The sequence below is a fragment of the Crocodylus porosus genome, unplaced genomic scaffold (genome assembly GCF_001723895.1).
Source record: "Crocodylus porosus isolate Cpor-Errol unplaced genomic scaffold, CroPor_comp1, whole genome shotgun sequence".
NCBI classification, from domain to species: Eukaryota; Metazoa; Chordata; order Crocodylia; family Crocodylidae; genus Crocodylus; species Crocodylus porosus.
Window position 1 is genome coordinate 237,198,989 of NW_017728886.1, and position 26,693 is coordinate 237,225,681.

Genomic DNA, 26,693 nt, shown 5'->3' on the forward strand with positions numbered 1-26,693 from the left:
CTCCAATAATTAGATTCTGTATCTGGAAAATTATAACACATTTATAAATTTTCCATATATAGAATCTACTTATTTGAGGATCTTATATCACAGTTGTCTTATATTTGAGTAAATATGGTATTTAGGAATGGATTAACTGTCTTTGTGGATTTTTTCTAACACTAATTTTTATGAATCTAGTAATTAATAATGGTGTAATCATAGTGCTTTCATGGTGTTCTAAAAATTAGAAATGAAACATGATAAGAGAATTTCCGAAAAGGAATGTTCACTATATTTTCTGTTAACGCTATATCATAGCATCCTGTGACCTGGCAACCATCCAAAGATGGAGACCGCCTAATTGGTCGGATTTTGTTAAATAAACGACTCAAAGATGGAAGTGTGCCTAGGGACTCAGGAGCAATGCTTGGATTAAAGGTTTGTAATGGACAATTTCTTCCTGTCAAGTACTGCCATTTACAGTACAGTAAATGCAAGGTAAAATTATTATACACAGATATATTGAATAATGAATTTTTCTCTGCTTACTAAAATGTTTACTTTTCAGGGTCCTAGATGTGCTTAAGAAAATAAATCTCTGGAATTTGATTTTATGTTCATACCATCTTTTAGGATTTCATTCATGAATTGTGATTTAGTTACTATATTTTTGTCTCATTGACTTTCATATGATGGTTTGCAATTCTAGAATGATAGTAGAAAAAGGTAACATAGAATGCAAAGAAGCCTGTCATTTGTTTTGAATACATTTCTTCATTATAGCAAATTATCAACAAGTTAAATTAACCTAATATTCTTCTTTTGGCATCATACTGGCTTCTCTTCAAGTGCACTGTTTTAACTAGTTGTATATTATAAATAAGATTTATACCAACCCAACTAATTAAGAGCAATATTAATCTCATTTAGAATATATTTTGATTTTTTATGGGGAGCACATCACAGCTCTTTCCTGCCCCCATGCTGTCACTGCCCTGAGATCCAGGGGTCTCCTTGGAGACTGGCTGGAAGCTGCCCAGGGCCAGGGCTGGGATGTTGCGGGGGTGACAGTGTGGGGCCAGGGTGGAGGTGGAGCCATGATCTGCTCCCTAGCCTTTAGGGCTTCTCATAGTCTGGAATACCTACCCTGTGGGGTTGGGGTTAAGCCCCTGTTCTGGGGGCAGGGATGTGTGGGGAGCGCGTTCAGCTCTGCCCTGGCCCTGTGCTGTCACTGCCTCATGATCTTGGTGGGGCGCATGGGCAGATAAGGAGCTGGGTCCGGGGCCAGGGTTGGGATCTTGGGGTGATGATGATGCACACCTCTGCCCACTGAACCCATGCTTGTCACAGGGGCATGCAGGCAGCGGGTTGTGGCTCTCTGCCTGGCCCCTGCCTTGCTTTGTCACTGCCCCACAATCTTGCCCCATCCTGCTCTTGAATGCTGCTCCCCACCCGACCATGGCTCCATCTCATGTAGGGAGTTTTGGTGAGTTGTTGCTGGGGGGTCTGATCCAACCTACAACAGCTCAATAAAACTCCTTATGTGACCCACAGGCACAAATAATTGCCCACCCCTGGGTTAGGCAGATGCTTGGGTGGGTTGGTTTAGTTACTGATGATCTTGCTTTGAGCAGGGGACTGAACTAGATAACCTTGTGAAGTCCCTTTCAGCCCTACTTCCCTATGAGTCTATGAAGGCTACTAAGAAATGTCAAGTATATATAGAATTTTAAGATTAACCTTTATAATATTCTCTCTTCTGATTCTGAGATATGCTTAATAAGGTCAAATCTGCTTGCTGTCCTTACAGAGCAAATCCTTAATATGAAATGTATTCAGACATGCCAAACCATAGTTGATTTGACTGAATAGTTAAGAAATTTACTCCTTAGAATAAACTCCTCTGTGTGGTTACATGAGTTTACAAATTACTGCACTTATCTCTTGAAGGCAGAGATTTATATCCAAGGGAAATAATGCAAGCAGCAAAGAGAGTTAAAAGCACAAAAGCTATTGTTATGCAATCAAGGTTTCACATTACATTTAAATAAAACAAAGGATCATTTTCATATAGAGTTTCTCATGAAACTGCTTTATTTTCATTGCTGAGGAGAAGCAAACCAAAAACACTAGAGAGTACAGAAAAAGATTATCTATTTTGCCAAATGAAGCACTAAAAGATGTTGCTGTTTGTGACTTCTGTGAGATTTTTGTTGAGAAGGGAGATTTTTATTGAGGCTAGTAGAAAGTCTAATAAAAATAGTACATTTTGAAGACTTGTTTTCTTTTGGTAATGGTTGACAGTTACAATATTTCCCATGTAGAGAAACATAAGGGTATAAAATAAACTTCTGAAAGTAGTTTCTTTTGTAGATAAATGTTTTAAGATGATGATTACTTCTTCAGTTAGTAGCAATGAGTTTTCTGCCTGTCAACTACTAATTAAGAAGTATGATCTCCACACAGTACCTGCACTGAAGCTCCTTTAAGGGCAATTGGAAACATTTGACTATAATGAAATCAGCATACACTGTGAAGAGTTTCTTTTTACTCTAAATTGCAGGTGCGACGGTATAATTTTTAAGGAAGTAAGCAGCTTATTCAGTGGTATGTTAATGCTTTTTAACAGCTCCCATTTCTGTGAAACAGTGCACTTAGACTATTGAGATGAATAATAAATTTTAAAACCTTTACCATTATGTATGTGGATTATCTTTAAGGCAGATGAATACCCAGAGTGGTTATCAACTTAGTCTCCCAGCCAATGTTGGTCATGTTTTTTTGGATGCATATCTGTATCTGTCTCCTCTAGATTATAGCAATAAATTATTAATCAGTAAAATTATGCATTATTAATTAATCACTGAATTATTGTATACTGCCAAAAAGTCTTAGTCTAAAAATTATTCTAATTTCTTTCTCCCCTTTCAAAAAAGGTTGTAGGAGGAAAGATGACTGAATCAGGTCGACTGTGTGCATTTATTACCAAAGTAAAAAAAGGAAGCTTAGCTGATACAGTGGGGCACCTTAGACCAGGTATGTATTTGTTTCAGAAATACCCAACTCAGCTATTATACAACAAGGAAACAAATCCTGATAAGTTTAGCTGAAGTACCTCTGTCCACTAAATGTGATGAGCATGTATGACAAATTAGAAAGTTCAAAATGAGTCTTATATTCAGTAACTAGATTAACCACATTATCACTCTAGCAGACTCTCAAGTCTCACATTTTTTTAAAATCAAGTTTTCATTTTTCCTCCAATGCCACTGTTGCCAATAGTTAAGACTGTGGTGTGTCTTCAATGATGCATATTTGTCTCCTCATTATCTGAAGTATATTTTAATATTAGACCCAAACCAAGCCACCCCAAATCTGCTCTAAAGATCCAGCACATCAAAGAAATGTTTATATTTTATATTCTGCCCATACCTCTGTATGCAATCCAGCCCCCTTTAAAACTGCTAAGGATTGCTACCTTGCAAAATTTACAAGAAATATTATATTTTAATATTAGAATAGATTTAGGATTCATGGAAAGACTGTACAATGCAAGTAAGGCTTCAAGCTGCTGGTTAAGGCTGTTCTGTGATGACCTGAACTTTTCAAAACAGCAACTCACGTTAGAAAAAGACTCCCCCCACAAACACTAGTAAAGAGCTATATCTGACATTGGTAATGGCTCAACTGGGGGCAGTAAGTAGGACTCAGGTGGAATTTAGGTACCTAAATTCCAAAAAGTACCCGTTTGGCCGCACCCCATAAGCCACAGAGCTTGGTAAGTACCTAAATTAGATACCTCTGACACCACACTGGATTTGGCTCTAGATGGATTAAGTGCCAATATTAGTATGTCCTTGATATTTATTCAATCAAAGCTGAAATATGGAAAGCTTCTCATTGATTTTTTGTGTATTTGACACATTTTTGTTCTACAGTACAGATTGTACAATTTAGAAAACTTGTAGTAGAATGGTGAGGCTGTTGTTGTAAAGGCTGGTCATAGGATAAGTTTTCCTTCCTAAGCAGACTATTATTACTGCATTTGTAGGTGATGAAGTGTTAGAGTGGAATGGAAGGCTATTACAAGGTGCCACCTTTGAGGAGGTGTACAACATCATTTTAGAATCCAAGCCTGAGCCACAAGTGGAGCTTGTAGTTTCAAGGCCAATTGGGTGAGTTGTTTTGTACTGCTTAAAATAAGATGTCATTAGATTTTATTTTAAGCCTCAAACATATAAAACAGCTTCACAGAGACTGTAAAAAATGTAAAATGGTATATCACTTGTAATAAAAAAGCACAGTCTGTTAGGCACAGGTCAAAACTCGTGGTGGGGTGGAATCTCATATCCCTTGAGAGAGGTTCAGGAGGCATTTCCTGGTTCACAGAGTGAGCACAACTGCTATTATTGACTCATGGGAAAGTGTAAAAGGGCTGGTGAATCCCTTGGATGGTGAAACAGGTGACCTTTCTTCAGAAGAAACAACTTGTTTTTTATCCCTTGCATGCCACTCGTAGTTACATACAGGTCAGTTAGCTCATAATCAACCTGGACTCATTTGCTGATATGCAATGTAATTATTTTTTTCAAAATATATACTGTATTAATATAATGCATTTTCTCATAAAAAGGGTGATTCTTTTGTGTATGAAATCCAATTTTTTTCTTGTTTGTAAGTGAAAAGACTAATCAACTGTTGGTTAGCATCTGGAACATAGTATACCTTAATGAGGCATTAGCTGAACTGACCATAAACGTTGTACTTATGTCTTAAATTGTTTACCACTTTGCTTTTACTCCATTATATTGTCTAGTTGCTCTTATGTTTGGGGTGTGGTTGCTTATTTCTATTTTAAACTTTTTTTTCTACAGTTTTAGGCTTTTTCCTTGTTCTGCTGTCTTCTGAGATTATGAATAATTCCTTTCATTTATATTTTTATTTAAAGGTACTGGTCATGTTCGTTTTCCCTCCTAGACTTTATATATTTTGTTCACTCATTTTTCTCAGCTAATACCTTCTTCAGTACTTGCATAATTTTTGTTGCCCTTTCAATTTTCTCTGTTATTTTTCTATTTTTCAACCCGTTGGTCCCAGTTCTGTATGCACTGTTCGATGTGTGGTCACAGTAGGGCTGTGAAGACAAACATTAGTAGTAGTACTTCCCTAGTTCATTTATATTTTCTTTCCATAGTTGTATGGTTTTGCATTATTTTGTTGTGTATAGCCCTATGTGTTTGATACATCTGTGGTTCTGAAGTATTTAAAATATAGTATATATCAAGGATGGCAAACATATGACCTGCAGACTGGATCTAGCCCATAGAGTTGGATCATCTAGCCCCTGGGGCTTCTTGTAGCTTGGGACACCTACTTCCATGGGGCAGATTTGACCCATGCAACTGCTGGGCATGCCTGTGGTGGTGGCATTAATTCCTGCTGTGTCAACATGGCTCCAGAACCCAAGGAGTTAACACCGTTGCAACTAAGGCAGCAGTAGGGGAAGGGAGGGTGGCGGGGGGAGGGGGCAGTGAGTCACAGTGGTGTAACTAGCCTGGGGTTTGGAGGCAGAACTGAAACAGCAGCTCCAGCAGCCATAGAATTAATGCTTTCTCCACCACACATAGGTCATCTGGCTTATGGCAAGCCCTGTGGTCTGGATTTGGCCTGTGAGAAGCCCCGCAGTCCGAACTGGGTGAATGAAGCCCAGTGAGTTTGACCCTGATATGTATAACTATAAAATTGCTGTAGTTTCAAAATACAATTAGTGATCCCTGAGTATCATGGTGACCAATGACCAAAAACTCTAAAGAAAAAAATTAAGTTTAGTATAGGCCATTCCAATGGGGATATTTGATGGTGGGTTCAATTTAACATTATAGAATTTGTATGATTAAAATTGTGAATTCTGAAGCATTGAAGGTGAAGATAATGTTCAAAGATTTAATGTGGGTCTTGTCCTTGGGGTTGTCTCTTATGTTGATATTAATAAGCTCTTCCGAGCAGAACCAAGTCTTACCATATGGTTTGGGAAAAAAGTGTGGAATGCTTATGGGAGCTGTAAATATTATAATAATGATAAGTTTCACGTGAGGAGATGAGGAAGATTAAGTATGTTTTTTATATGCCAGTAAATTTTATTTCTTAGATTCTTGCAACAAGCTATTTAGCTCATAAAGACAAAAGAAACTCAGTGATGATCCCCATCCTAGTATTGTCTTATTTCATCTTTTATTTTTTTCATTTCTGCCTTCATTGTTTTTCTTTTCCGTGTTAGCATCTCTTCTCTGTTACTCCCTGTTTCCATGATCTCCCTTTTCTTAACTGTGCCATTACTGTTGTCACTATAGCGGGTTTTCTGTAATTGCAGTGAAAAAGGTGATACAGGCTCTTAAGCAGTTTCCACTTTCTGTATCACCAACTGCTTGCCCCACTGGTGAAGAAATAAGCAGGAGCAGAGATGGGGGTGCCTGCTTTACATGTGGGCCTCATAATCCCTTTACTCTGGCCTGATGTGTTCCTGCTAGGCTGTCAAAGAAGTGAGGGTTTTTATCTTCCAACTCCAGTAGCTAACTTAAACGGACTTATAACTGAGTTCCCAGTTGAAAATGTTTGGCTCCCCTTTGCACAGCTGTTACTTGGCCCTCTGTATATTTAATTTATGTCTCATTTAAAGATAACTGTCTTGGGATCCAGGTTACTCTTTGTGGTTTGAGACTAAGAATAAGAGTTCAGTTTTGGTAGCACTGAAAGCTCAGGATCTCTTCTGATGAGGTTCCATTTGATATGCTGAACTTATTGCAGCAGGGGCCGGTCAGGGGACATGTAGTAGTAGCCCATGGAACTCTCCACACCCAGCCCAGCAGAGGACAATGGGGGGCAGGTGCAGAAAGCAGGGATCTATCCAGTGTCACTGCTGCAGAGCCCAGCACCCTGTGCAGTTGCTCCCAACAGCTGGAATCTCCAGGAACAGATGCTGGAACGGGGGAGCTTTCCCAACACTGCTGCCATTGTCCCTGGCTGACCCAGCTGTGAAAGGAACCACAGGACCATTCGCTGCAGGGGTGGCTGTCCCACTCCAGCCAGGGATGGTAGAGAGCAGCTTCATGAGGTGCCATGTTCAGCTGGGGACAACAGCAGAGGCAACTGTTCCTCCCTTTTCTTGCCCTGTTCTATTTCTCCATCTCTGGGTCCTCTGCCAGCCCAGGGGCTCCAGCTGCAATGAACAGCTGTGAAATGCTCTACCAAAGACAGTGGCAACAGAAGGCAGGTTCCTGCTCCTTGTCCAGCCTCCACCCAGTTTCTCGTGCCAGCCTTGGGGGCCCACCTGCCCCTGTCCTCCAATTCCCTCCATGGTCAAGCTGTATACCCCTTTTTAAAATCCTGGATCCACCTATGTATTGCAGTATCACTGGGCTTCAGGATATTCCAAATCACAGCTAAAATTGGGCTGGAAGCAGTGCATCTTACAGATTTAGATCTAGACAGACATAGCCTTAGGTTAGGTTTTGGCCTAAGAAATCAAATGTCAAACCATTTAAAATTCTGAAGGATTCATGTTTGGTCAAATCAACAGAAGTCATTATTTCAGTTAGGATAACTAATATTTCATCCCACCATTTATTCTTATATACTATGTCAAGGCATTGTGGAGCCATTTGGAAAGCTTATATTTAGGCTCTGGTTCAACCTAGAGCTTTCCAAACCGGCTGAGACTGCAAATTGTCTTCTGTGAGAGAGAAAGCACAAAAGCATATTGTGTCACTCTCATGTGACACTGACATTCAAAATACATTGACAAATTCTAGTAAGTCAGTTTTTTCTGACTGTACTGTGGGTTGTCTAATATGAAAACTGAAGGTGATAGGAACAGGTAAGAAGGAGGGTGAAATGGTAGATCCTGGAGGATCTTCCTCAAAAAATGAAATGAGTTAGTAATTTCTTCACATACAATTTTCCCCTCTCATTGTTTTAAAATGAATTTTAATGGATGAATGGTCTTTTCCTCATCTATGTAGCTTTTTAGCTGTTTTTTAGTTTTAATATATATTAGCTGTTCTAAACAGTTAAGACCCATACCAAAGAATAATATCATGTTTTAAGTATGCTATCAAATATTCTTATAGTGAAACATGCTTTTAATGACAACTTAAAAGCCCAGCAGAAAAAAAGATTGTTTGCTTAATAATGATGATGTTGTAATAAAGATGGAACTGACCTGTATTCTATTTGGGGATGCTCCAGGGTAGGTACTAGAGGAGGATGAAGAGGAAAAAGGAAGTTGCAATTAGCATGCTAGATTTCACAGCATCTTGGTGCACTTCATTAGACATCATAAATCTACCTAAAAAGAGTTCTTAACTGAATGTGGAAATGAAAGAACACTACAGTAATCCCTGTTATGCTGTCTTTTATATTGTTTATTTTACAGTGTTACTTCATTTTTAGTGTTCAGTGTGTCAAAAACCTTTCATTTCACAGTATGTACCTGCATTGTAGATTCTTTCAAGCTTGAACAGAAGATTTTAGTCAGTTGGTAGGGGACATTTGGGACTTTTGGAACCTGAGGAGACATTGGGGATAGTTTGGGATAAGCACATAAGTAGCGATAGCATTTTAGGTAATGAAACAAATTGGCCTCATTAGTTGTTGAGGGCTCCCAGATATCACACGTTTTCCTTGACATGCATCAAAGCCCTGCATTCCTGCAGCCTGCCTAGATGCTCACAAAGTCAGGTAGACTTCAGGGGTTTCCCTGCATTTATTCTTCCTTCCTGTGGAGATCTGCTGTGGAGACAGTTTGGCAAGCAGCCTCTTTGTCTCTTCACCTACTGCCCAGCCACTTCCCTTTCTGAATCCATGTGCAGAAGTAATGGCCAATGGGGACATATTTTGAGATGTCCATTTTTGGCCTCAGCTAAACTCTTCAGCCCACATAATTCCCAAGATGCTGCTTACAATTCAGGTATCCCCTCATATTGCTATCCTCTCTTGGCTGGTTATTCACTCAGTGATACAACCCCAAGAAGCACCTATAAACCACAGACATTTTCAGATTCATTCATTTACTCACCCTAGACCACTTTTCTAACTTGTGACTGAAAGTGAGGGAACTTAACGACTCTCATCTGTAAGAATGATCACATATGTAATTACACAATATTTATTAGCTATAGTTTCAGGGGGATGAATGGAATAGATCACGTCTTTCAAGCGGAAGGCTTTAGCTCCTTACACACCAAGAAGAAATTATTTCATTGGTTCACAGTGGTACATCTTTTTGATGGCTTCTTTATAAACATATGCTAGGAAAAAAACTTAAAAAAAATAATAGCTTAGATTCTGGATCATGTTTCTTTCCCAAGAGGTAGGCAAGTAATGGATTTCTCTGTAAATTCTGTATCTGTAAAACAGGTAAGCCCTGAATATGTCTTTATGCAGTAGCCCCAATAGGTTTTTAACATATGTTTACGTATTAAGATGACAGAAATAAGAGTTCCTTAGTCACTGCATTTTATTATGCCAACTGTATCTCTTTTGAAACTTTTGGTTTATTGAATACTGCAGCACCACTGAACTTGGAAAAATTCCTCCATTCATTAAACAAAGGTATCTTTCTAATGATCCACATCTCATCGAGAACTGTTTTTTCATCAAATTGTTTTTGCATTGTACTAGATTAGCTTATATATATATACATTCTATAGATTTGTTTTACTGTATTGCCAGAAGGATTTATTAGCATGCCCTTTCCCTTCCCCCCCAAAAAACAAACACATTTAAGCACAAATAATTACTTTAAAGGCTGTTTCTAGTCTGACTCAGAGCTGAAGTCCCTATTCTTACCTCATTGTGCCCAGATACCCATTACAGCACTATTTGTTTTTACCAACATATTGTTAATGGAAACTATACATGGGTAGCCTGGGGAGAACAGTCCTTGTTGTGCACCCATGGCCTAATGAGGCGCTTAGTCACTGGAACATGGATGCTTCAAAGTGACATAGCCATATGCTTTGCATCTTCTAGTAGAAATATGCTAGAGCTTTAAATGGTTATGTCGGCTGTTTTAGCCGGAACAACAAATAGCCTGTGTTGAGGGTTTCAAATCAAGTCCTTAGTGTTAAATTTATTTGTGACCTACATGGTTTATTATCTGCATTCCAGAGGCATGACTTGACAGCTCTGTACCCAGGGATGCAATGCAGGGAGCAAAAGCAGCAGATATAACTGGGCAAGGTGGTGCTGCTTCAGGGGTTAACATGGAAGCCGCTGCTGAATTGTATATTGAGAGGCAATTTAAAAGGTGAAATTCTGCAGCAAAAAAAAGAGGAAAGAAGATTAACTGACACCTCCCCTTGCAGGAGCAGCTCTGCCTGCAAGGAAACCTCTGGCCAGGGCCAACTGTGTAGTGGCTGCTCTGCACTCCCCTCACATCTCTCATGTGTACTGCATCTGGCTGAAAAAAAGGTGGAAGGTAGGGGGAGGGGGAGGCACACTCCCCTTCCCACCGACCACATCCCAGTACTCTCCACACTCTTAATTATGCTACTGCTGTATTCCCATCCAGCTTGCTAATAGTTATCACATAATAGAAAATACTCAGGCTGCTCATTTTTGTCCAGTTGTCAAACAAACCTCATATTTAGTGGTCCCATAGAAAGAGTAAAAGTTTCTTTGTATCCTTATTGACTATCTATTGCCAGCAAAGAACATAGACCGCGCTGGCAATGAACCAACATGTGAAAAGTGGTTTATGTTGTCATAACAAGGTCGTCTCTGAACAATTCCAGACTATGTTGAACTTTTGAATGATTGTGTGATTTTCTTTAATGTACTTGTCTATCTGTGGCTTTATATGTTCTTAGCTGCATTCATTATACTGTTTGTTACTTGTTATTGAACTATAAATATGTTATGTTTGCATATATGAATTTAGGTGGGAGTAAATCTCCCATTTGGCTGAGGGCAGCCCAGATATATAATCATGTATAACATGGTTTCTTGAGGTATTCTGTGGTGATTTTGAACATTTTTATAGTTGACTGAAGCTTTTATATTACTGTTAGATAAAGGATCAGCCTGTCTTGCTTTTCATGATTTCAGGGATATTCCCAGAATACCTGACAGTACACATGCACAACTGGAGTCCAGTAAGTTTCATTTTTTTGGTAGTAAATTTCTTTTACATTAATGCAAACTGAGAAATTGAAAAGATGGCTATCTCTCTGTCTCTGTATCTCTCTAGCTGCTGATCACTCTTTAATAATACACATCAGAAGTCAGAGGATTTAGTCAGGTTGGCAGTCCTCATTTTTAATTTCCTGTGTTTAGGTTTTATTTATTAAACGAAAATAAATAAAACTTATTAAACAAAAACATAGGAGTTGTTTGGGCCACTCAATATGACTTAAAAATTACCAAACCAAAATTTCTGTGGGGAAGAAAATAAAGATTTATCTTTGCCTTTGACCTTGGATGTCAAATTTCATTCTGAATTTATTCTCTGTGGCCATTTTACAGTTTATTTATTTATATATACTATTATTAAAAGTATAAACATGTTAATTACAGAAATGTAAACAAACACACTAACTCTTTAGTGACGAATCAAGCCTCAAAATAAATTTGCTTGTGCTTTGCAAGATTTTGGATATTAATATCCATTTTTGTACTGTGTACTAACTTAGGTTCCTCCTCTTGCTCTATCTGTAATGTCACAAATCTGTTCTCTCCCACTATTTGGAACAACAAACCAAACACCCAAATATTATCACCTGTCTTCAGGTATTTTTATAAAATTTCAGGATAATTTGGTTTAATTCAACAAAGTTCTGAGTACCTCATGAAATGTGCAGAATGCCCTGAAGACCCAATTAAATCAATGGAATCTGAGGGGATCTAGCACATAAGCATGTTTTGAAATATCTGGCAAATATTGAAATATACCATTTATTCCTTATGCGTGACATGAATTTTCACAACATATTTTAACTGGATTTTTCTCTGCATCTCGTGAGGCATTTGGTAATTCTAAATACATTACAAGGATGCCAGTTTTCATTACTATAAGCTGCATAATTATTGTATAACAGGCTCTTTTGTATACCTTGATATACATGCCTTTTGTATATCTTAATGTTTTACAGGACTTTGAGAGTAAAAAACATTACATAAGTTTTAAGGTATATTCATTTGCATTTTCAGGTTCTAGCTCATTTGAATCTCAAAAAATGGATCGACCTTCTATTTCAGTGACTTCTCCCATGAGTCCTGGCATGTTGAGGGATGTTCCGCAGTTCTTGTCTGGACAACTTTCAGTATGTAAACATTTGTTTTATATTATCATTTTGCAGTTGATAATGTGGCCCACTTTTAATGCTCAGTGCCAGCTAGTTATAAAATAATATCCCTGCTAGGCATTACTGAAGAAAATGGCATTTCTCAGTATAGGTAGAGCTGTATGTTTTTAAGAGCAGCCTCTCTCTTTCTTGGGGGGGTGGGGGTGGGCGTGTGTGTGCTCATTAAACTGTCATACTAGTGTTTTGAGACTTGGGGTCAAATTTTCAAATGGATCTGAAGTCGGTCTCCTGTCATTGTGCAAATGGCACACTGACACACACACTTTTAAGCAATAATGCAGGCATGCACAGTTTGTAAATTTTATCACTTGAGTGTATGGAGATTTTCTTATTGTTCTTTTATCATATAGCAGTTCCCCTTGTATCTCTTTCCTCAGATACTCCTTTGCTTGTTTGCGGCTAGTGTAGTCTCTCTACTGATCTGTCATGTTATTCACTTTCACTCACCTTACCCTCACTGCAACCAGAACTCATCTGTTAGCTCATTCTCTGAAAATATGGCTTTTGGACTGAACTAAAGGATTTGGAGCTTTTTGTGCTTTCCTGTGTTTTTCAGAATATGAAGATGCGATTTTCAAAAGAGCTACCTTTTCAAAAGTGCTGCATTATGCCCTGCAAAGTCAGTGGGGAACGACTTCAGTAGAAGCAGTTAGATCAGAGATGAATGATTTTGAAAATACCATCTTTTTATTTTTATGTTTTGATTTGTAGGATGATTTGGGAGATATGAACATATACATAAAGTCAAAAGAAAATTTTCATGGGATTCACAGAAATGATGTGATATGTAGAGGAGATAAGACTATATACTATTTCCAGTCCAGTCAGGAGTCTTGTTTGCCACCAGTTTGGATGGGATACTTGTTTGGATTATCGATATAATCACCTGTAACTATTTTAATTTAATTTCCAGTACCACTTTGCAAGACTAGAGTTGGGAATATAGATATCTTAAAGAGCTTCTTGGTAGAGTTTCTATTAGGTGTTGAGGCTCTGGAGCTATTTGAAGTGGTTCAAAATACAAGAACAGGGCACATGAATGCATATAATTTGAGCTATTAAAGATACAAACATTGGGTTTTTTTAAATTTAAGTACTAATATACACTTTTCAAGCATTGCAAGAGTTGCATTATTGATAACATAAATACAAAATAATTTAAAGCTAAATCCAATAAAGGTATTTAGATATTTAGAATTTAGAAGCTGCAACATCTAACATTTATCTTCTGGAATGGAGCCTAGAAGGTAGAATTAGCCAATTAGGCTCCTTATACAGTGCATGGAAGAACTAAGCCGATAATAATAGCAAACAAAAACACCTGCACAAGCTGCACAAGGAGCTGGGAACCGCCTAGAATTAGCCAGAAGGAAACTCTGAGCAGAGGGGCTAGGGAGGAATTCTTTTTCAAATAAGGTTCGTGGTGAGCTCCTGCCCACCCTGTATATAATAGCTTAGGGTTGAAGGACTCATCCAGTTACATTAAGCAGTTATCAGATAAAATTCAGAATGAGTCCCTGGAGCAGGATCCAGAACTCTCCCAGATGTGTGCCCGAGCTGCTAGACTAGACTCAGGCTACTTTTGGTGTTCTCTGTTTGGATTAACAACTCTTGAATTCCTTTCTGTATAGTGGCACAGCTTCAACACTGAGTCCCTCTCTAGGCAGACTTTTCCAGATCCTGTGGTTAGGCTCCTGGGAGGTAAAATATATGGGATTAAAATATCTCAGGTGGAGGAAGGCATTGAACCTGTGCCTCCTATTTCCAAAATGATTCTATAATGACTAATCTATTATAGAAAAGGGGGGCACCACCAAGATCCTTTTACGAGGTATAAGGTCTAAACTCTGGCTTAATATATAAAGGATGTGTAACACCACAAGGCATTTCATGAGAGGCTGATCCTCTCACTATGAAATATGTCTATACTAGCTTGCTGCTGTGCCCAGGACCTGCTTACCTCCTTTCAGCATACAACCAAGTCAGGAAAATTATGCCATCTCTAGAACACCTTCCTGCTGACCCTGGGACTGCCATCAAGAAATATAGTCTTGTCCACACACTTCTGGTGAGGATACAGTGAGAAACCCTGAGAATGGTACAGGAGTCCATGTTCAGGACTGGTCCAAGGTTTGGCTTATTTGTGGGCTTGGCCACAGACTGAGTGAGAGAGAGCAGGAGAGGCTCAGCAGTGATCCAGCTGAAGTGGTAAGTATGTTTAGAAGATTTTTGTTCAGTCAGGCCCCTCAGGGTATTTAGGCAGAATTCCCTTGTTCTTAGATCTTGAGTGGCATTCAGCAGGAAATAACCACTGAGCATGCCCATGGATTTTAGGGGTGGTTTTACATGTGCTCTGGGGGTAAAGATGGGGAGAGGGAACTTTAATTGGAGTGGCTCTGAAAATCACTCTAGTTAAAGTGCCCTCAACATCTCATATATCGGTGTCCTCATGCTTCAAAATGGCGGTGGAGGTGTTTTAACAGCTCATGAATGAGCTTTAGTTAAAGCATCCCCACCGCCATTTCAAAGTGCGTGGACACTGATACATGAGATGTAGAGGCTGGCTGGAGTATGCTAATTAGCATGCTCTAGCAAACTCAGTTGATCAAGCCTGCCCACATGTGTACAGGCACCCTAGGTGCCTTTATCTTTTATTGGATCTAGTCCTTAACCAGTTATATGGAGAAAAGAAAAATGTTATGTGTATAACTGCTGTCTTTAAGACAGGGGCAAACCAAGACTGATTTCCTGGCTTTCTGAATTCCAGAAACACCCTCAGCTATGCTTAACTATGAAATCTGCAGGGACTCAGAATGAGATGTTTAAGAAGGGAGAAATATTTTTGAATCTCCAGAATAATAAGATCACACTTCGCAATAATTAAGGCTAAGATCAGGGAGTCTGGCATTATGTTCTAATTTAATCAGAATTAAGGATTTCTGTAAAGGAAACACAAATCTTACAAAGGCATATACATTCAATATCCTTTCTGATACCTGAACTAGCTTTAAACTAGCTAACTCAGTCCAGAGAAGCTATACTAATGCAGCATTCACCAACCTAATTTTTTCTTCTGAGAGGGGTATTACATTTCACACTGAGAAGCAGAACATATTAGCTTATTCAGAATACTATATTAATGTGGATATACTGCTTCCTGTCCCTGAGATAACTCTAAATATGCAATACAGCACCAGATCATGCCGTGCAGATATTTCCCAAGTTTTACTCATGCATATTTTCCTTTGAATTCCTTCTATAATCAGAGCTTCCTTCATTCTTTGAGACAAAAAAATCCTCTAAGTCACACAAATGCTTTTTCCCTTTCTTTTTGTTTTCATCTGTAAGTTAACTTTCTCTTTGTCTAACCAGAAATAATTTCACAGTATCAACCCATAATCAGCCATTTTGCAGAATGCCAGGCATTGACTGAAATGAAAGCTGAAGTTGCCCAATAAATGAAGACCCACCTGTCTTAAGTTAGGTGCTTCACAGTAGTAGGTACACATTTGAAAAGTTAGGTATCTCTTGTCTGTCACTAGTAGACAGATAGCTAAGGATAAAAGCTTGTTAGTGTAAAATGTAATATCCTTTCAAATTTCACCAGGTAATTTTCTGCTTGAAAATATATTTAATCTTCAATATCCTTTTCTTCAAGGTGATATAACCATAGTAAGCCTATCCATATAGCATTTTGGTGCTGTAGTATTCCCTGGCAGCAGGCATTGGTACAATCTATGTCCTGTACAGCTGCCTCAAGGCTTGCAGGACTTGCAATGAGGCCCTGTAGTTACATCAGTAACTGTGATGGGGTATGGATTGTGCTAGCCCATGTCTTTTGCAGGGAGGAGAAGTCTCCTGTCATGTCAAAAGACTACATAGGTAAAGAAAGGTGCAGCATATGCCATGCAGCTCTTGTACTCGGCCATAGAGCTAGGTACATTTTTTTCAACTTAAAAATGTACCCATAAGAAGACAGATGCTTATAAATGAAAATGACTTCAGAGTTTTTTTTAAATTACTTTTCCTTCAGTTTTTATCAGTGTTTTTATGGCAGTTTAGTGACTGCTGGAATTGTCATCTGATTCCACAGGGAGCCAAAGATAGAGAGGGAAGGAAAGACTAATTTCCTAGAGCTGTCAGGAATGAGTTTGGCAAGGTGGCTGGATAGGAAAGAGAATGTTGGGCCTGGGGGGGAAAGGATTCAGGAAAATTGCTAGACATTAGTGTATAATGCAGTCATAGTTCCAGTGGTAGAAAGCTTAAGTGTACAAGCATTCAAATAGTTTCTACTAAACCAAAAACAGTGGATCTGGTGGAAACTTCTACCTCATTCAATGAAGTAGAAGTGGTCTCTGGTAGAATTCTCTGATAGAAGCCTCCATGCTACCCTGTAGCATCCCAGCATACCTTTCTCTGCTCCCTCCCCGCCTACCCCCGTCCCTCTCAGGGCGCAGACAGAAGCGACATTTTTGAGTGATTTGACCCCTGAAAGCATTCTACAGCCATGTCATAACACACATGCATGGCTGTAGAGCTCTTTTAAAATGGCTGGTTGTGTGAAGAATTGGTTAAAACAGGTATTACATTAAGTCACTGAAAAGCAGAGCACCTTAGGGAACTTGTGTTGCTTCTAGGGTTAATTTTCATGCAGTCAGCCAGTAGGGGCTGGGCTGGGCTGGGCTAGGCTGGGCTGGGCTAGGGTGGCCACCCTTTCAGTCCTGTCATACTCCACAGGCTGTCATGGTGGGGGGAGGGAGGGAGAAGGAGAGAGAGGGAGCTCCCGGCTGGTTTGAATGGCCAGAGCTGAGGGGGAGGGGTGGGAACGAAGCCCCCTCACCTTGTGGGCTTGACCTGGCTTCTCCACGAGATATTTAGGGCATTTTAACTAGAGTAACTTTCAGAGGCACTCTAAAACCAAACCACAATAGGTCTATTCAAAGGCTTTAGGATTAGGTGCATAAATGTTGGTACCTATATTCCCAATTTACATTCTTAAAGTGACTTATACTCTTAAATGGACTGCTGCCCTAGCCACTGCCACTGCCAGTACTTGGGACTGTAGTCCCAAATTGAAGCCAGCTGCCAGCACTTGGGACTAACTTTAGTCCCAAGCTGAAGCCAGGAGAGGTGGCCAGCCAGGAGCCCTGGGGCTTGGTTCAGGCTGGCCCCCTAGTGGCTAGGAAGACCCATCAGGGAAGCCCCTGGGTTACTCCACAGTAATGTGTCTACACATGCATTACTACGCAGTAACTAACTGGGCATCAAATGGACACCTGCATGATATAGATATCAAATTTATGTTCAAGTCAGCATAAGTTGCCATATTTAGATACACACCCATAGTTCACATCAACTTTGGTTACTGCACAGTAAATGTACATCTGTAGATGCATTCAAAGAGACCAAGCAGCAAACATTCCCACTGAAGTTAATAAAAACATTCCGCCTTTGAAATTATGGCCCATTGCATTCATGTCTTTGGAGTTCTGATCCTAACTTCATGCATTCAAGTTTTACATTTATGCCAAAGAACTGATTCCCAAACAAATATAAGAAAATCTTGGGAGTGTATTTTTTAAAGATGAACAATGTGCTTCTAGTGTCTACTGTACTGTATCTTAGATCTCAAAGGTTGCGATTAAAGACTTTTTTTAGGCAGATTGAATGTAGTGCTGCCACGGTAGTATTTTGGGCTGCCCTTCTCTGTATATTCCTCTCCTCAGTCATTTTCCTTTCATATCAGTTAGTCTCCATTTTTTTCTGCAACAGAAGAGAGTTTGTTTCCCTTGAGGCTGCAGTGTAGCTCCAGCTTCAGCAGTTAGCAACATATTGCTGGTTTTGCTTTTCCACCAAGAGGCTGAAAGGATTACTAGGAGATTACCCTGTGTAACCAAAGAACTTATACATATTTACTGTTTTTAAATGCATATTTCATTTAAATTAATTCTGTGTACTTGCACAGAATTGTGGATGTTATAATTTATTAACTGATTTGAATAATATGCCATCTGTGTTTTGCACAGGTTACATTAAACTGTATTTTCGGTACTTCTCTTTGTAAGAGGAATTTTTGTTGCTACTACTGTTTTTATTATTATTTGCTTCTCTTGGTACCTTGTTCTTTACTTTTCACTTACTTATTTGCTTTTCTTTAATTGCAGAAAAAGCAGTATTCTTTGAGCATTGCTGCTGTTTGCTTCATTACTGCATTCTGGCTATTTCTTCAGTGCTGCATGAAAAGAATAGCTTAGAGACAGTACTGCAGTGGTTAGCATTTGAGACTGAAAAGATGACCTTACGAATTTAAAATTATAACAGATATAAAATCACAATAACTTGCTTTTTCAGGAAATAGAAACCCTGCAGGGAAGAGTGATCTGTCATATATTCTAAGGGATTATTTGCCTGTACAATTTTACATAGGAATATTTTGCCTGCACAGAACCCTTTGTGCCTCATTATACCTACTGTGTATATTTTCCTTTTAAAACATTATAGTTAAGACATATTTTCTCATACTTTTTGGCATATTAGGAAAGGGAGGTTGTTAGTTGCAGTAGACGTGCTGATCCACATATCCTCTGTGTGTGGGGGAGGGGCTTGAGGGTTGGGGAAGAAGTTAGATCATATATGAAACCAACTACTTTCATCATTTGTTGAGTTCAATAGAGGAAGGAAAAAGAAGCTGGTTCAAGTCTCATATGTTTTTTAAACTAATGCGATTTGAACTAAAGTTATCTCTGTGTGAAATTGTTTTCTAATGATAGAAGGTAATTCAAAATTAATTACCTGGTTTCTGAAGAATCAAAGCAGAAATGCCATTGTTGACCTAGGACTCAAATGTGCAAGGCTGTAAGCCCTCAGAACCCACTGCAGTGAGTGAGAATAAAGGGTGCTAAGCACATTGTAGGAGCTATTCAATCTCTCAGTTGTAGGATTGTGCCTGTTTTCCAACATAGACCTATGGCAGTATAATTAGGGGTGGGCAAGCCCTGAGCACTGATTTGGAGGGGTACAAGATTGATGACTGCTGCTGGTGTCTGCCTGATCAGCACTGCTGCCCTGGCTGCTGCCACTGACTGCTCAGGAGGCAAAAATTGCTTGTTAGACCTCACCAGACCTATAATAAATTTGCTGTTTTTTTATGTCATTGTAGTACACAGGTGTCATTGACAGAATTAAGTCCAGTTTCTTACTTTAGTAGAATGGGCCATATTCTGACAAGCTTAGTCCTGTTGGGCAACATAGTAATTTCATATTCTGCCCAAGGTGAGTAGTGCTATGCAATTGGATCGGTGCAGGAGAGGACCAAAGAACAAATTGTGAGGACTCATAGCGTTTCTTTTGCTCCCTTTTCTCAAGGTGTAAGACTAATGACCTACTCCTGGCATCAGCACACTTAAAAAGTAGACCTCCTTTTTTCAGGAAAGTGGTCCAGATAGATAGGGTTATTCAGCTTGGATCCCTGGACAGTGAATCCAGGGTGACACCATGGTTTGGAGCTGGGGCAGAGCTGCAACCTACCCAGGGCTTGTGGGCAGCAGATCACATTTGTGCCCTGGCTCCAGACCATGCTGTCACCACTGCAAGATCCCAGCCCTGGCCCCAGAGCAGCTCCCCGTCCAGCTGTATGCCCTGCCAGTGCAGCTGGGGCTGGTCTCCATGGAAACCCTGGCCCTGCGCTGTTATGGCACTGCCACTCCTGGGGTCTCCATAGAAAAAGGCAACAGTGACATGGGCTGGGGCTGCTGGGAAATGGAGTCCTCTGAGAGCCCAATACAGCCTGCAGGCCATATTTGCCCACCCATGATCTAGGCCCTAGGCCAGGGGCGTGCAATTATTTTGGACTGAGAGCCGCTTGCTGAGTTTTGGCAAGCCATCAAGGGCTGCATGACAGGCAGCCCAGGGCAGATTAATATTAGTTTTCTAAATTTTTTTAGGGGACCCACGGGCTGAATAGAATGGCTTGGTGGGCCGCATCTAGCCCACAACCCGCATTTTGCCCACCCCTGCCCTAGGCTGTCCTCAGTCTTCAGAGATTGTGACTCAATCTCCTACTTTCCAAGAGAGGGTTCTAAATGTCAAGATACAGGATTGTCTGGATGGAGGCATATGCCACTGCTCATGCTGTAGCTTGGCTACTGCACAGCCAAGAATGCAGCAGTCATGGGAATGGGAGAGCATGCAATGGAGAGTATTACTTTATAGCTAGTGATATGGGCCGTCCCCTGTGGGGGAAGTTTTGCATTCTGGTCCCTTTGTTACTAATGCCTGAGACTGTCACTGGATTAATAACAGAATAACCCTAGCACCGGGTATTGAATGGGTATTGGTACCAGCTTTTCCCTCTTCCTCTGTGGTGATTATCTCATCACCACATTTTTTTTTAATTAAAGAAGTTATGGGTGTTCAGTTTTCCATGGAATTTAATTTTGTCACTGTGTTTTAGGTATTCTTGGAGGAATTGCAATGGATCAGGCCTCTTTGAGGACTTAGGTAGAGGTTAGCTACTACTCTATTTCTTGTCACAGAAGTAAGAGTTCAGAAACCTAGGTGCTCAGGCTGGGATGCTTCTGGATTTACACTTAGTTTTCTAAAGCACATCTACACAAGACATTTACTGTGGAGCTACTCAATTAGCTATGCAGTAAATGTCTCAGCATCTACATATGAAGCCCTATTAGGTCTCCTTAAACTAATAAACTCCACAGCAGGGTAGTGCTTGCAAATACAAGTACTACCCTGCTGCAAGATTTTTCACGTTGTGTCCCCAGATGGCAGGGACACAAGGGTGCTTCAGTGCAGGGGCTTCCTGCCTGCCAGCCCCAGCTAGTCCCTTTGCATACTGAGCTGGGCAGAAGCAGCCCTGGGGTGGCAGGCTTATCTTCATGGCTCCTTCCCAACTGGGCCTGATCTGACCTAGCTCAACATGCTGAGATACCGGGCGTACATTCAAACAATGTGCCTAGGAGCAATAAACTCAGGTAAGCACTGGAGTTTATTGCTTTGCATTAATTGCACATGTAGCAACTTGTTTAAGGCCAGAGTATACATGCCAAATGAATTTAGGCACCTAAGGGTTTTTGAAGTTGATGAAGCAAAAATATTCAGAATCTCTGGTGATTTTGGTATCTAAATTTCATCTAAGTCCCATATAAGCACCTAGTTTATCAATTTAGATCTAATCCTAAATTACTTCATCCTGTCTTATGGAGCTGCTTAAGTATTCTTGTGTGCAAGTAGCTTCTTATTTCCCTCACTTTCTAGTAAGAGTAATGATCCTGGCTGGTTAAGTCAGATCTGAAATGGGATTTAATTCTTTCTTGATCTTTGTGGACAGTCCCATTGACAGCCATAAGAGTACCTTCATGGAAAGGTATTCCTTAGCATGAATAAGGGTGACCAAGTTACCAAATTGTGTATGGTGTGACTTCTAAGGATAGTTAAATTCTGCAAGCCCCATTCCACACAGAGGTTTTTTGTATAAACCATATGTCATTCCTGTTATGGTCACTAGAGAATTAAATATATTCATTGCACTTTCCTTCCCTCCTCTGCTAATGTGTAACAACTCCAGCTTTGTAGTAAGGGTTGTTACAGGGTTTGAGGTACGTGATTATTAATGCTGCTTTATACTGCAAAAAAGAGGAAATCTAGTATTACTTTTCCCTGTTGCACAAATGAAGTGAAGTTGGCAATGTATGAACTGTCTTCTAGCCCCTGAATATACACTTACAATATTTCTGAGAGACATTGAATCTGAAATAATATTTTCTAACATAGTTTTAAATCACTTTGTATTGACATTGCTTTTGTTAATATTATATCTTAATCTGTTGTAAACATAATCCAGAGACATAAAGGATGAAATCTTTTGAAATCAGTGGTAACAGTCTCATTGACTTCATGAGGGTTCAGTTTCACTCCTAGAGTTTGGATACATGTTAGTAACATATTTGCAGATTTAATTTATACACTGCATTGTAAGTTTGTTTTAGATAAATGTAATTGGTGTAAAGCTGTGTTTAAAGTAATAGTTGTGTGTCTTTGTTTTTACTTTTGGTCTTTTAGTTTCCAGCGTGTTGTCCTTTTTGGTTTTGTTTTATTGCTTTTTCTTTAATTTTGCTTACCAGAGCCAAAGCCTTAGTAGAAGAACAACGCCTTTTGTTCCTAGGGTTCAGGTAAAGGCTTTGTTTGCCTGACAGAAATTAAAGTTGTGTTTTTCTTTCTTTTGTTTGTTTTGGAAAATGCATAGTAGGAAAACGTTACATTTTAGTCCGTTTTCCCATTTTAGTGTGTTGCTTCAAACCATATTAACAAGTTTCATATCATTGTGTGAGCAGCTTGTAAAGTTTTGCATGGGGATTCAAAGTATTAAATTAAAATTTAAAGAGACAACTTGCTTTTGTTTTACTATTTACTTGATATATCATTAAACTTGTGCAGGTTTTAGTAGTAATAATGGCCATGTAACTCCATACATGCATATGTATATTGTATGAGTAGTAAATAATCTTGTACTGTTGATGCCCGATCTCATTTTACTGAGGTTGCTGTCTCTTTAAATCATTCATTATCATTATTTAACATGTCCTTTTTTTGCATTTTCCAAGTAATAGTAGCACCTTGAGTAGAAGATTGGCAAATAAATTTGTACCTTGTCTAAAGAAACAAATTTGTATATTTTATACCAATGCTCACATTGAAAAGTATGTTTAGTTGCTTAACTTCAAAAATGATTTTTGTCTGCCATTGAATTTATTTGGCTTTACAGATCTATTTGGGTACAAATTGTTTGCCTTTTTTCATTAGGAAACCCTTAAGGTACTGTAGATTAATGCAAATGTAGGTAGTACTAATATGTGACAATGCTTACTTTGCTGCATGTTTTTCAGTTTTTTGTGTGTAGAATATTACCTGCTTTATTATCAAATATTTTTAAAGTAATGTTAATCTTTTATGTAAGTGTTGTGTGAATTCTGATTATTTTCCTCAATTACTGATCAAAGAAATGAACAGTCCTAAATGCTGACATTAAGATATTTAATTTTCATGTAGAAATGAAAAACTAAAAATATTAATTTGGGAGGAAATACATATGAGACAACAGAAGAGGGGTTTATTTGGGACTAAGTTTCATTAAGTGAAGCCTACTGTTTTGATAATATTTCTCTGAAGTGGTAAAAATTGAGAATAAAAATGGGCAGGATAAATTGAGATTAAAAGACTAAAAACCTTGATGATAATATTAAAATAATTATTCTTTCCATATGCTACCTACATGTACTGGGTATCTACTAAGAACTTCAGTGCATATCCTTTATTATGTAACTACCTGAGAATGCTTTTTTCTGATAGTGATAATTAAAATTAAAGAAAAAGTACAGATTCAAACACAAATTGTTAGAAGGTCATACAAGGCAGTACTGGCCACTGCCATATTTATCATTTAGGTAGCTCATATATGTTTTAAACTGATATATTTTCAAAAGTATGAAATAATCTGACAATTCAGTGTTCAAATGCAAAAGCAAGTCAGCCTAAATGCTGTTTTTAACACAGTATTGTAGTAAGTGACACATGGTATCTCTATAATTTTACTGAAATTGCTTACAACAAACATCATGATAGAAAGCTTACTAATGCTGTTAACAAAGTATTTTTCATTTAAAAAACATAATTTTATTTGATCAAATAATCCTGTTAGGAATAAAATGATTATAATATAGAATGCAGAGTATATGGCAAATGACAAAAGTCCAGAAGAGCCTCCCATACTGATTATTAATTATGGTATCCCCGCAATGAAGCCTTTAATGGGACCTTCTGCACAGTTTTTTGTAGAGAATAATTCTAGTCAAAGAACCAGAGGGAGCTTGTCACCATTCCTAGGGAATGCTACCGTGTAGTGTTGACTACATCCTGAGTAGCATGAAGCAAAACTCAGGCCTCCCATTATGCCCATATTGAGTTGAGAAGATAGTTAGCATTACACCAATTAATCTAAAGGTACGTATATACTGTAAAAAATGGGGTAGTGTAGAGGTACCCATGGTATTGTGAATAAGCTAGTTCCTGTACTGGGAGCAATTAGGCGACAACACCAAGGGATAATAACATTATCTAAGAAGCAGGTTATATTAGCTTGCTCAGAGTTCCATGCTGCCACAGATAGACTGTCTGATATCTGAGTTAGCTTGTTTAAAGCTAGTTCCACTTTTTCTACACTCAAGTTCAGGCTGCAGTTTAGATTGTCTGCGGACATCAGCCACATCTTATTTTAATCTCTATTTGCTTTATCAGTTTGAAGAGGCAGCACCCATTCTTACTTTGCTTATATCTTGCTTATACCCAAAGTGCAGTTTGAAACTGAACATGAGGGCATGGGAGGGGAGGGGTGTCCCTGATTACTCCATCAAGTTGCCTCACTGTTCCTTCCCTTGCTATCTTCTGAGTGTTTGGACATTTATCTTTGAACACTGTTAAGTTCAAAACAACCAGATTTTTTTGTTGTATTTATTTTTTATTGCAATAAATGCAATCAGTTTCATGGTTGCCTTTGCTTTGTACTTTCTTCTTTGATTTCAGCTGGTTCCACAGTTCTTGGAAAAGTACAAACTTATCCTGAACTCTGACCTGTTCATAATTTCATGGTTCAGGTGAACTTCAGCTCAGTTCAGGTGAACAGGGTTCTAACTTATGAGGAATATAAATTATACAGTATGGCAGTGCTTTCCTGGAATATTATATAGTCTTAAACATTCCTCGTATTCATTTAGGCTGGCAGCCAGAATTGTCTTTGAACTCCTGTTTTTCTTGAGCTCACATTGTCTAGTATCACTTATGTTTTGGTTGACATACATCAACAGATTTAACCAAGAATAAAACGCTACACGGTGCCTATATGAACCTGTTTAAGAAGGCATTTTACTTACGCAATACTTATAAGCAGCCTCAATAATTCCGAAATTTCCTAGCAGTTACGCCTGAGTAAAATCAAATGTGCACAAGATGGGCATTAATCTTAATGGCTTTTTGTGTGAGTAAATTGCCAGAAGACAAATTTCCTGTCTGCACTGTTACAAAGCACATGTCTATCTCCAAGTAAATCTTGTAACATCTGTGCTCACAACAGTTTTAATTCCTACTATTCTACTGTGCATATAGAAAGGAAATATAGTTTATGCAGCTTAACCCATGAAGTTGAACTTTCTGTTTCAGCATCACAATATACTTGCTCAACATTGAGTGATGGATCTATCTATCCTTTGTTACTTAACAGCCTCCTCCCATATTGTTCCTGGGGCCCAGAAAACAGCCAAACAGTATAAATTTAGTTTATACTAGACTGGGCATGTCTACATGTGCAATTAAGAAGAAACAGTCTGGCACTTATCACACTAGAGTTTATTGCTTCCCAGGCACCACGTTTACACGTGTATGCAGGTGTGCAGCACACTGAACCCAGGCAGAACAGAACCAGCTGGCAGGGAATCTGGGGGGTCAGTCTGCCAGCCTGCGGCTGCTCTGATCCAGCTCAATGTGCTGCAGAGGGCCTGGTTGGGATATGAGGGTGCTTCAGCATAGGGCTAGCTGGTAGGCAGCCCCCACACTGAAGCACCCTGTACACATGTGCTGCTGTGGAATCAGGATAGTACTTGTATTTACTGAATTAATTAGGATTTACTATTTAATTAGTAACTCTGAAGCAGTATAGTACATGCATTTGCTGAGTTAATTAGTTTACTCCTGCCTAATAGCCCTGCAAGTGTACACGTGAGACATTTACTGCAGACCTAATTAGTCAATTCCACAGTAAACGTCTTATGTAGATACACCCACTCAGTAGGTATCACTTCATAGGTTAATGATTAAGAGTAGCCAAAACTCATCGTGCCTACACCAGTGAAGTAACATCAGTATATATAGAAACTTAATCTAAATAAGATTTTGATTATTTTATTTCTTTTTTTAGAAATCAAACAAACTAAATATCCTTTTGAGTCATCATTTGCTTCAGAATGACCTAAAACAGAAATGAAAGCATTCTTTTAGCTGCAAAACATTGTAATTATATGTTTCAATCAAAAGACACATTTATTCTAGGATAATGTATCTCAAATTTTACTCTGCAATAAATTTACTGTATTGTAAGGTGCAATCTTATGACCAGGGATCCTGGTTTTCTTTGTTTAAAAATTACAGATTCTCTGATAAAACCACTATTGCAAATTCTAAGATTAAAAAACCTAAAATCCTCATTTTTCTGTTATTAAACTGAAATACCTCTCTATATAGGTATCAGTTGAACACAATGCTTTATTGATATATTTATCATTTGATAAA

At 38.8% G+C, this 26,693-nt stretch overlaps 1 protein-coding gene across 1 annotated transcript in view; it reads left to right on the forward strand.

Moving 5' to 3' along the window:
* The window catches only part of RIMS2 (regulating synaptic membrane exocytosis 2), an 867,608-nt gene that overhangs the window by 474,378 nt on the left and 366,537 nt on the right, over positions 1-26,693 (forward strand). The window contains exons 7-12 of the mRNA XM_019551690.1: positions 301-420; positions 2,919-3,018; positions 4,034-4,157; positions 11,089-11,135; positions 12,190-12,302; positions 22,481-22,528. Coding sequence (XP_019407235.1) covers positions 301-420; positions 2,919-3,018; positions 4,034-4,157; positions 11,089-11,135; positions 12,190-12,302; positions 22,481-22,528 — 552 coding nt within the window. The remainder of the gene's footprint in view (positions 1-300; positions 421-2,918; positions 3,019-4,033; positions 4,158-11,088; positions 11,136-12,189; positions 12,303-22,480; positions 22,529-26,693) is intronic.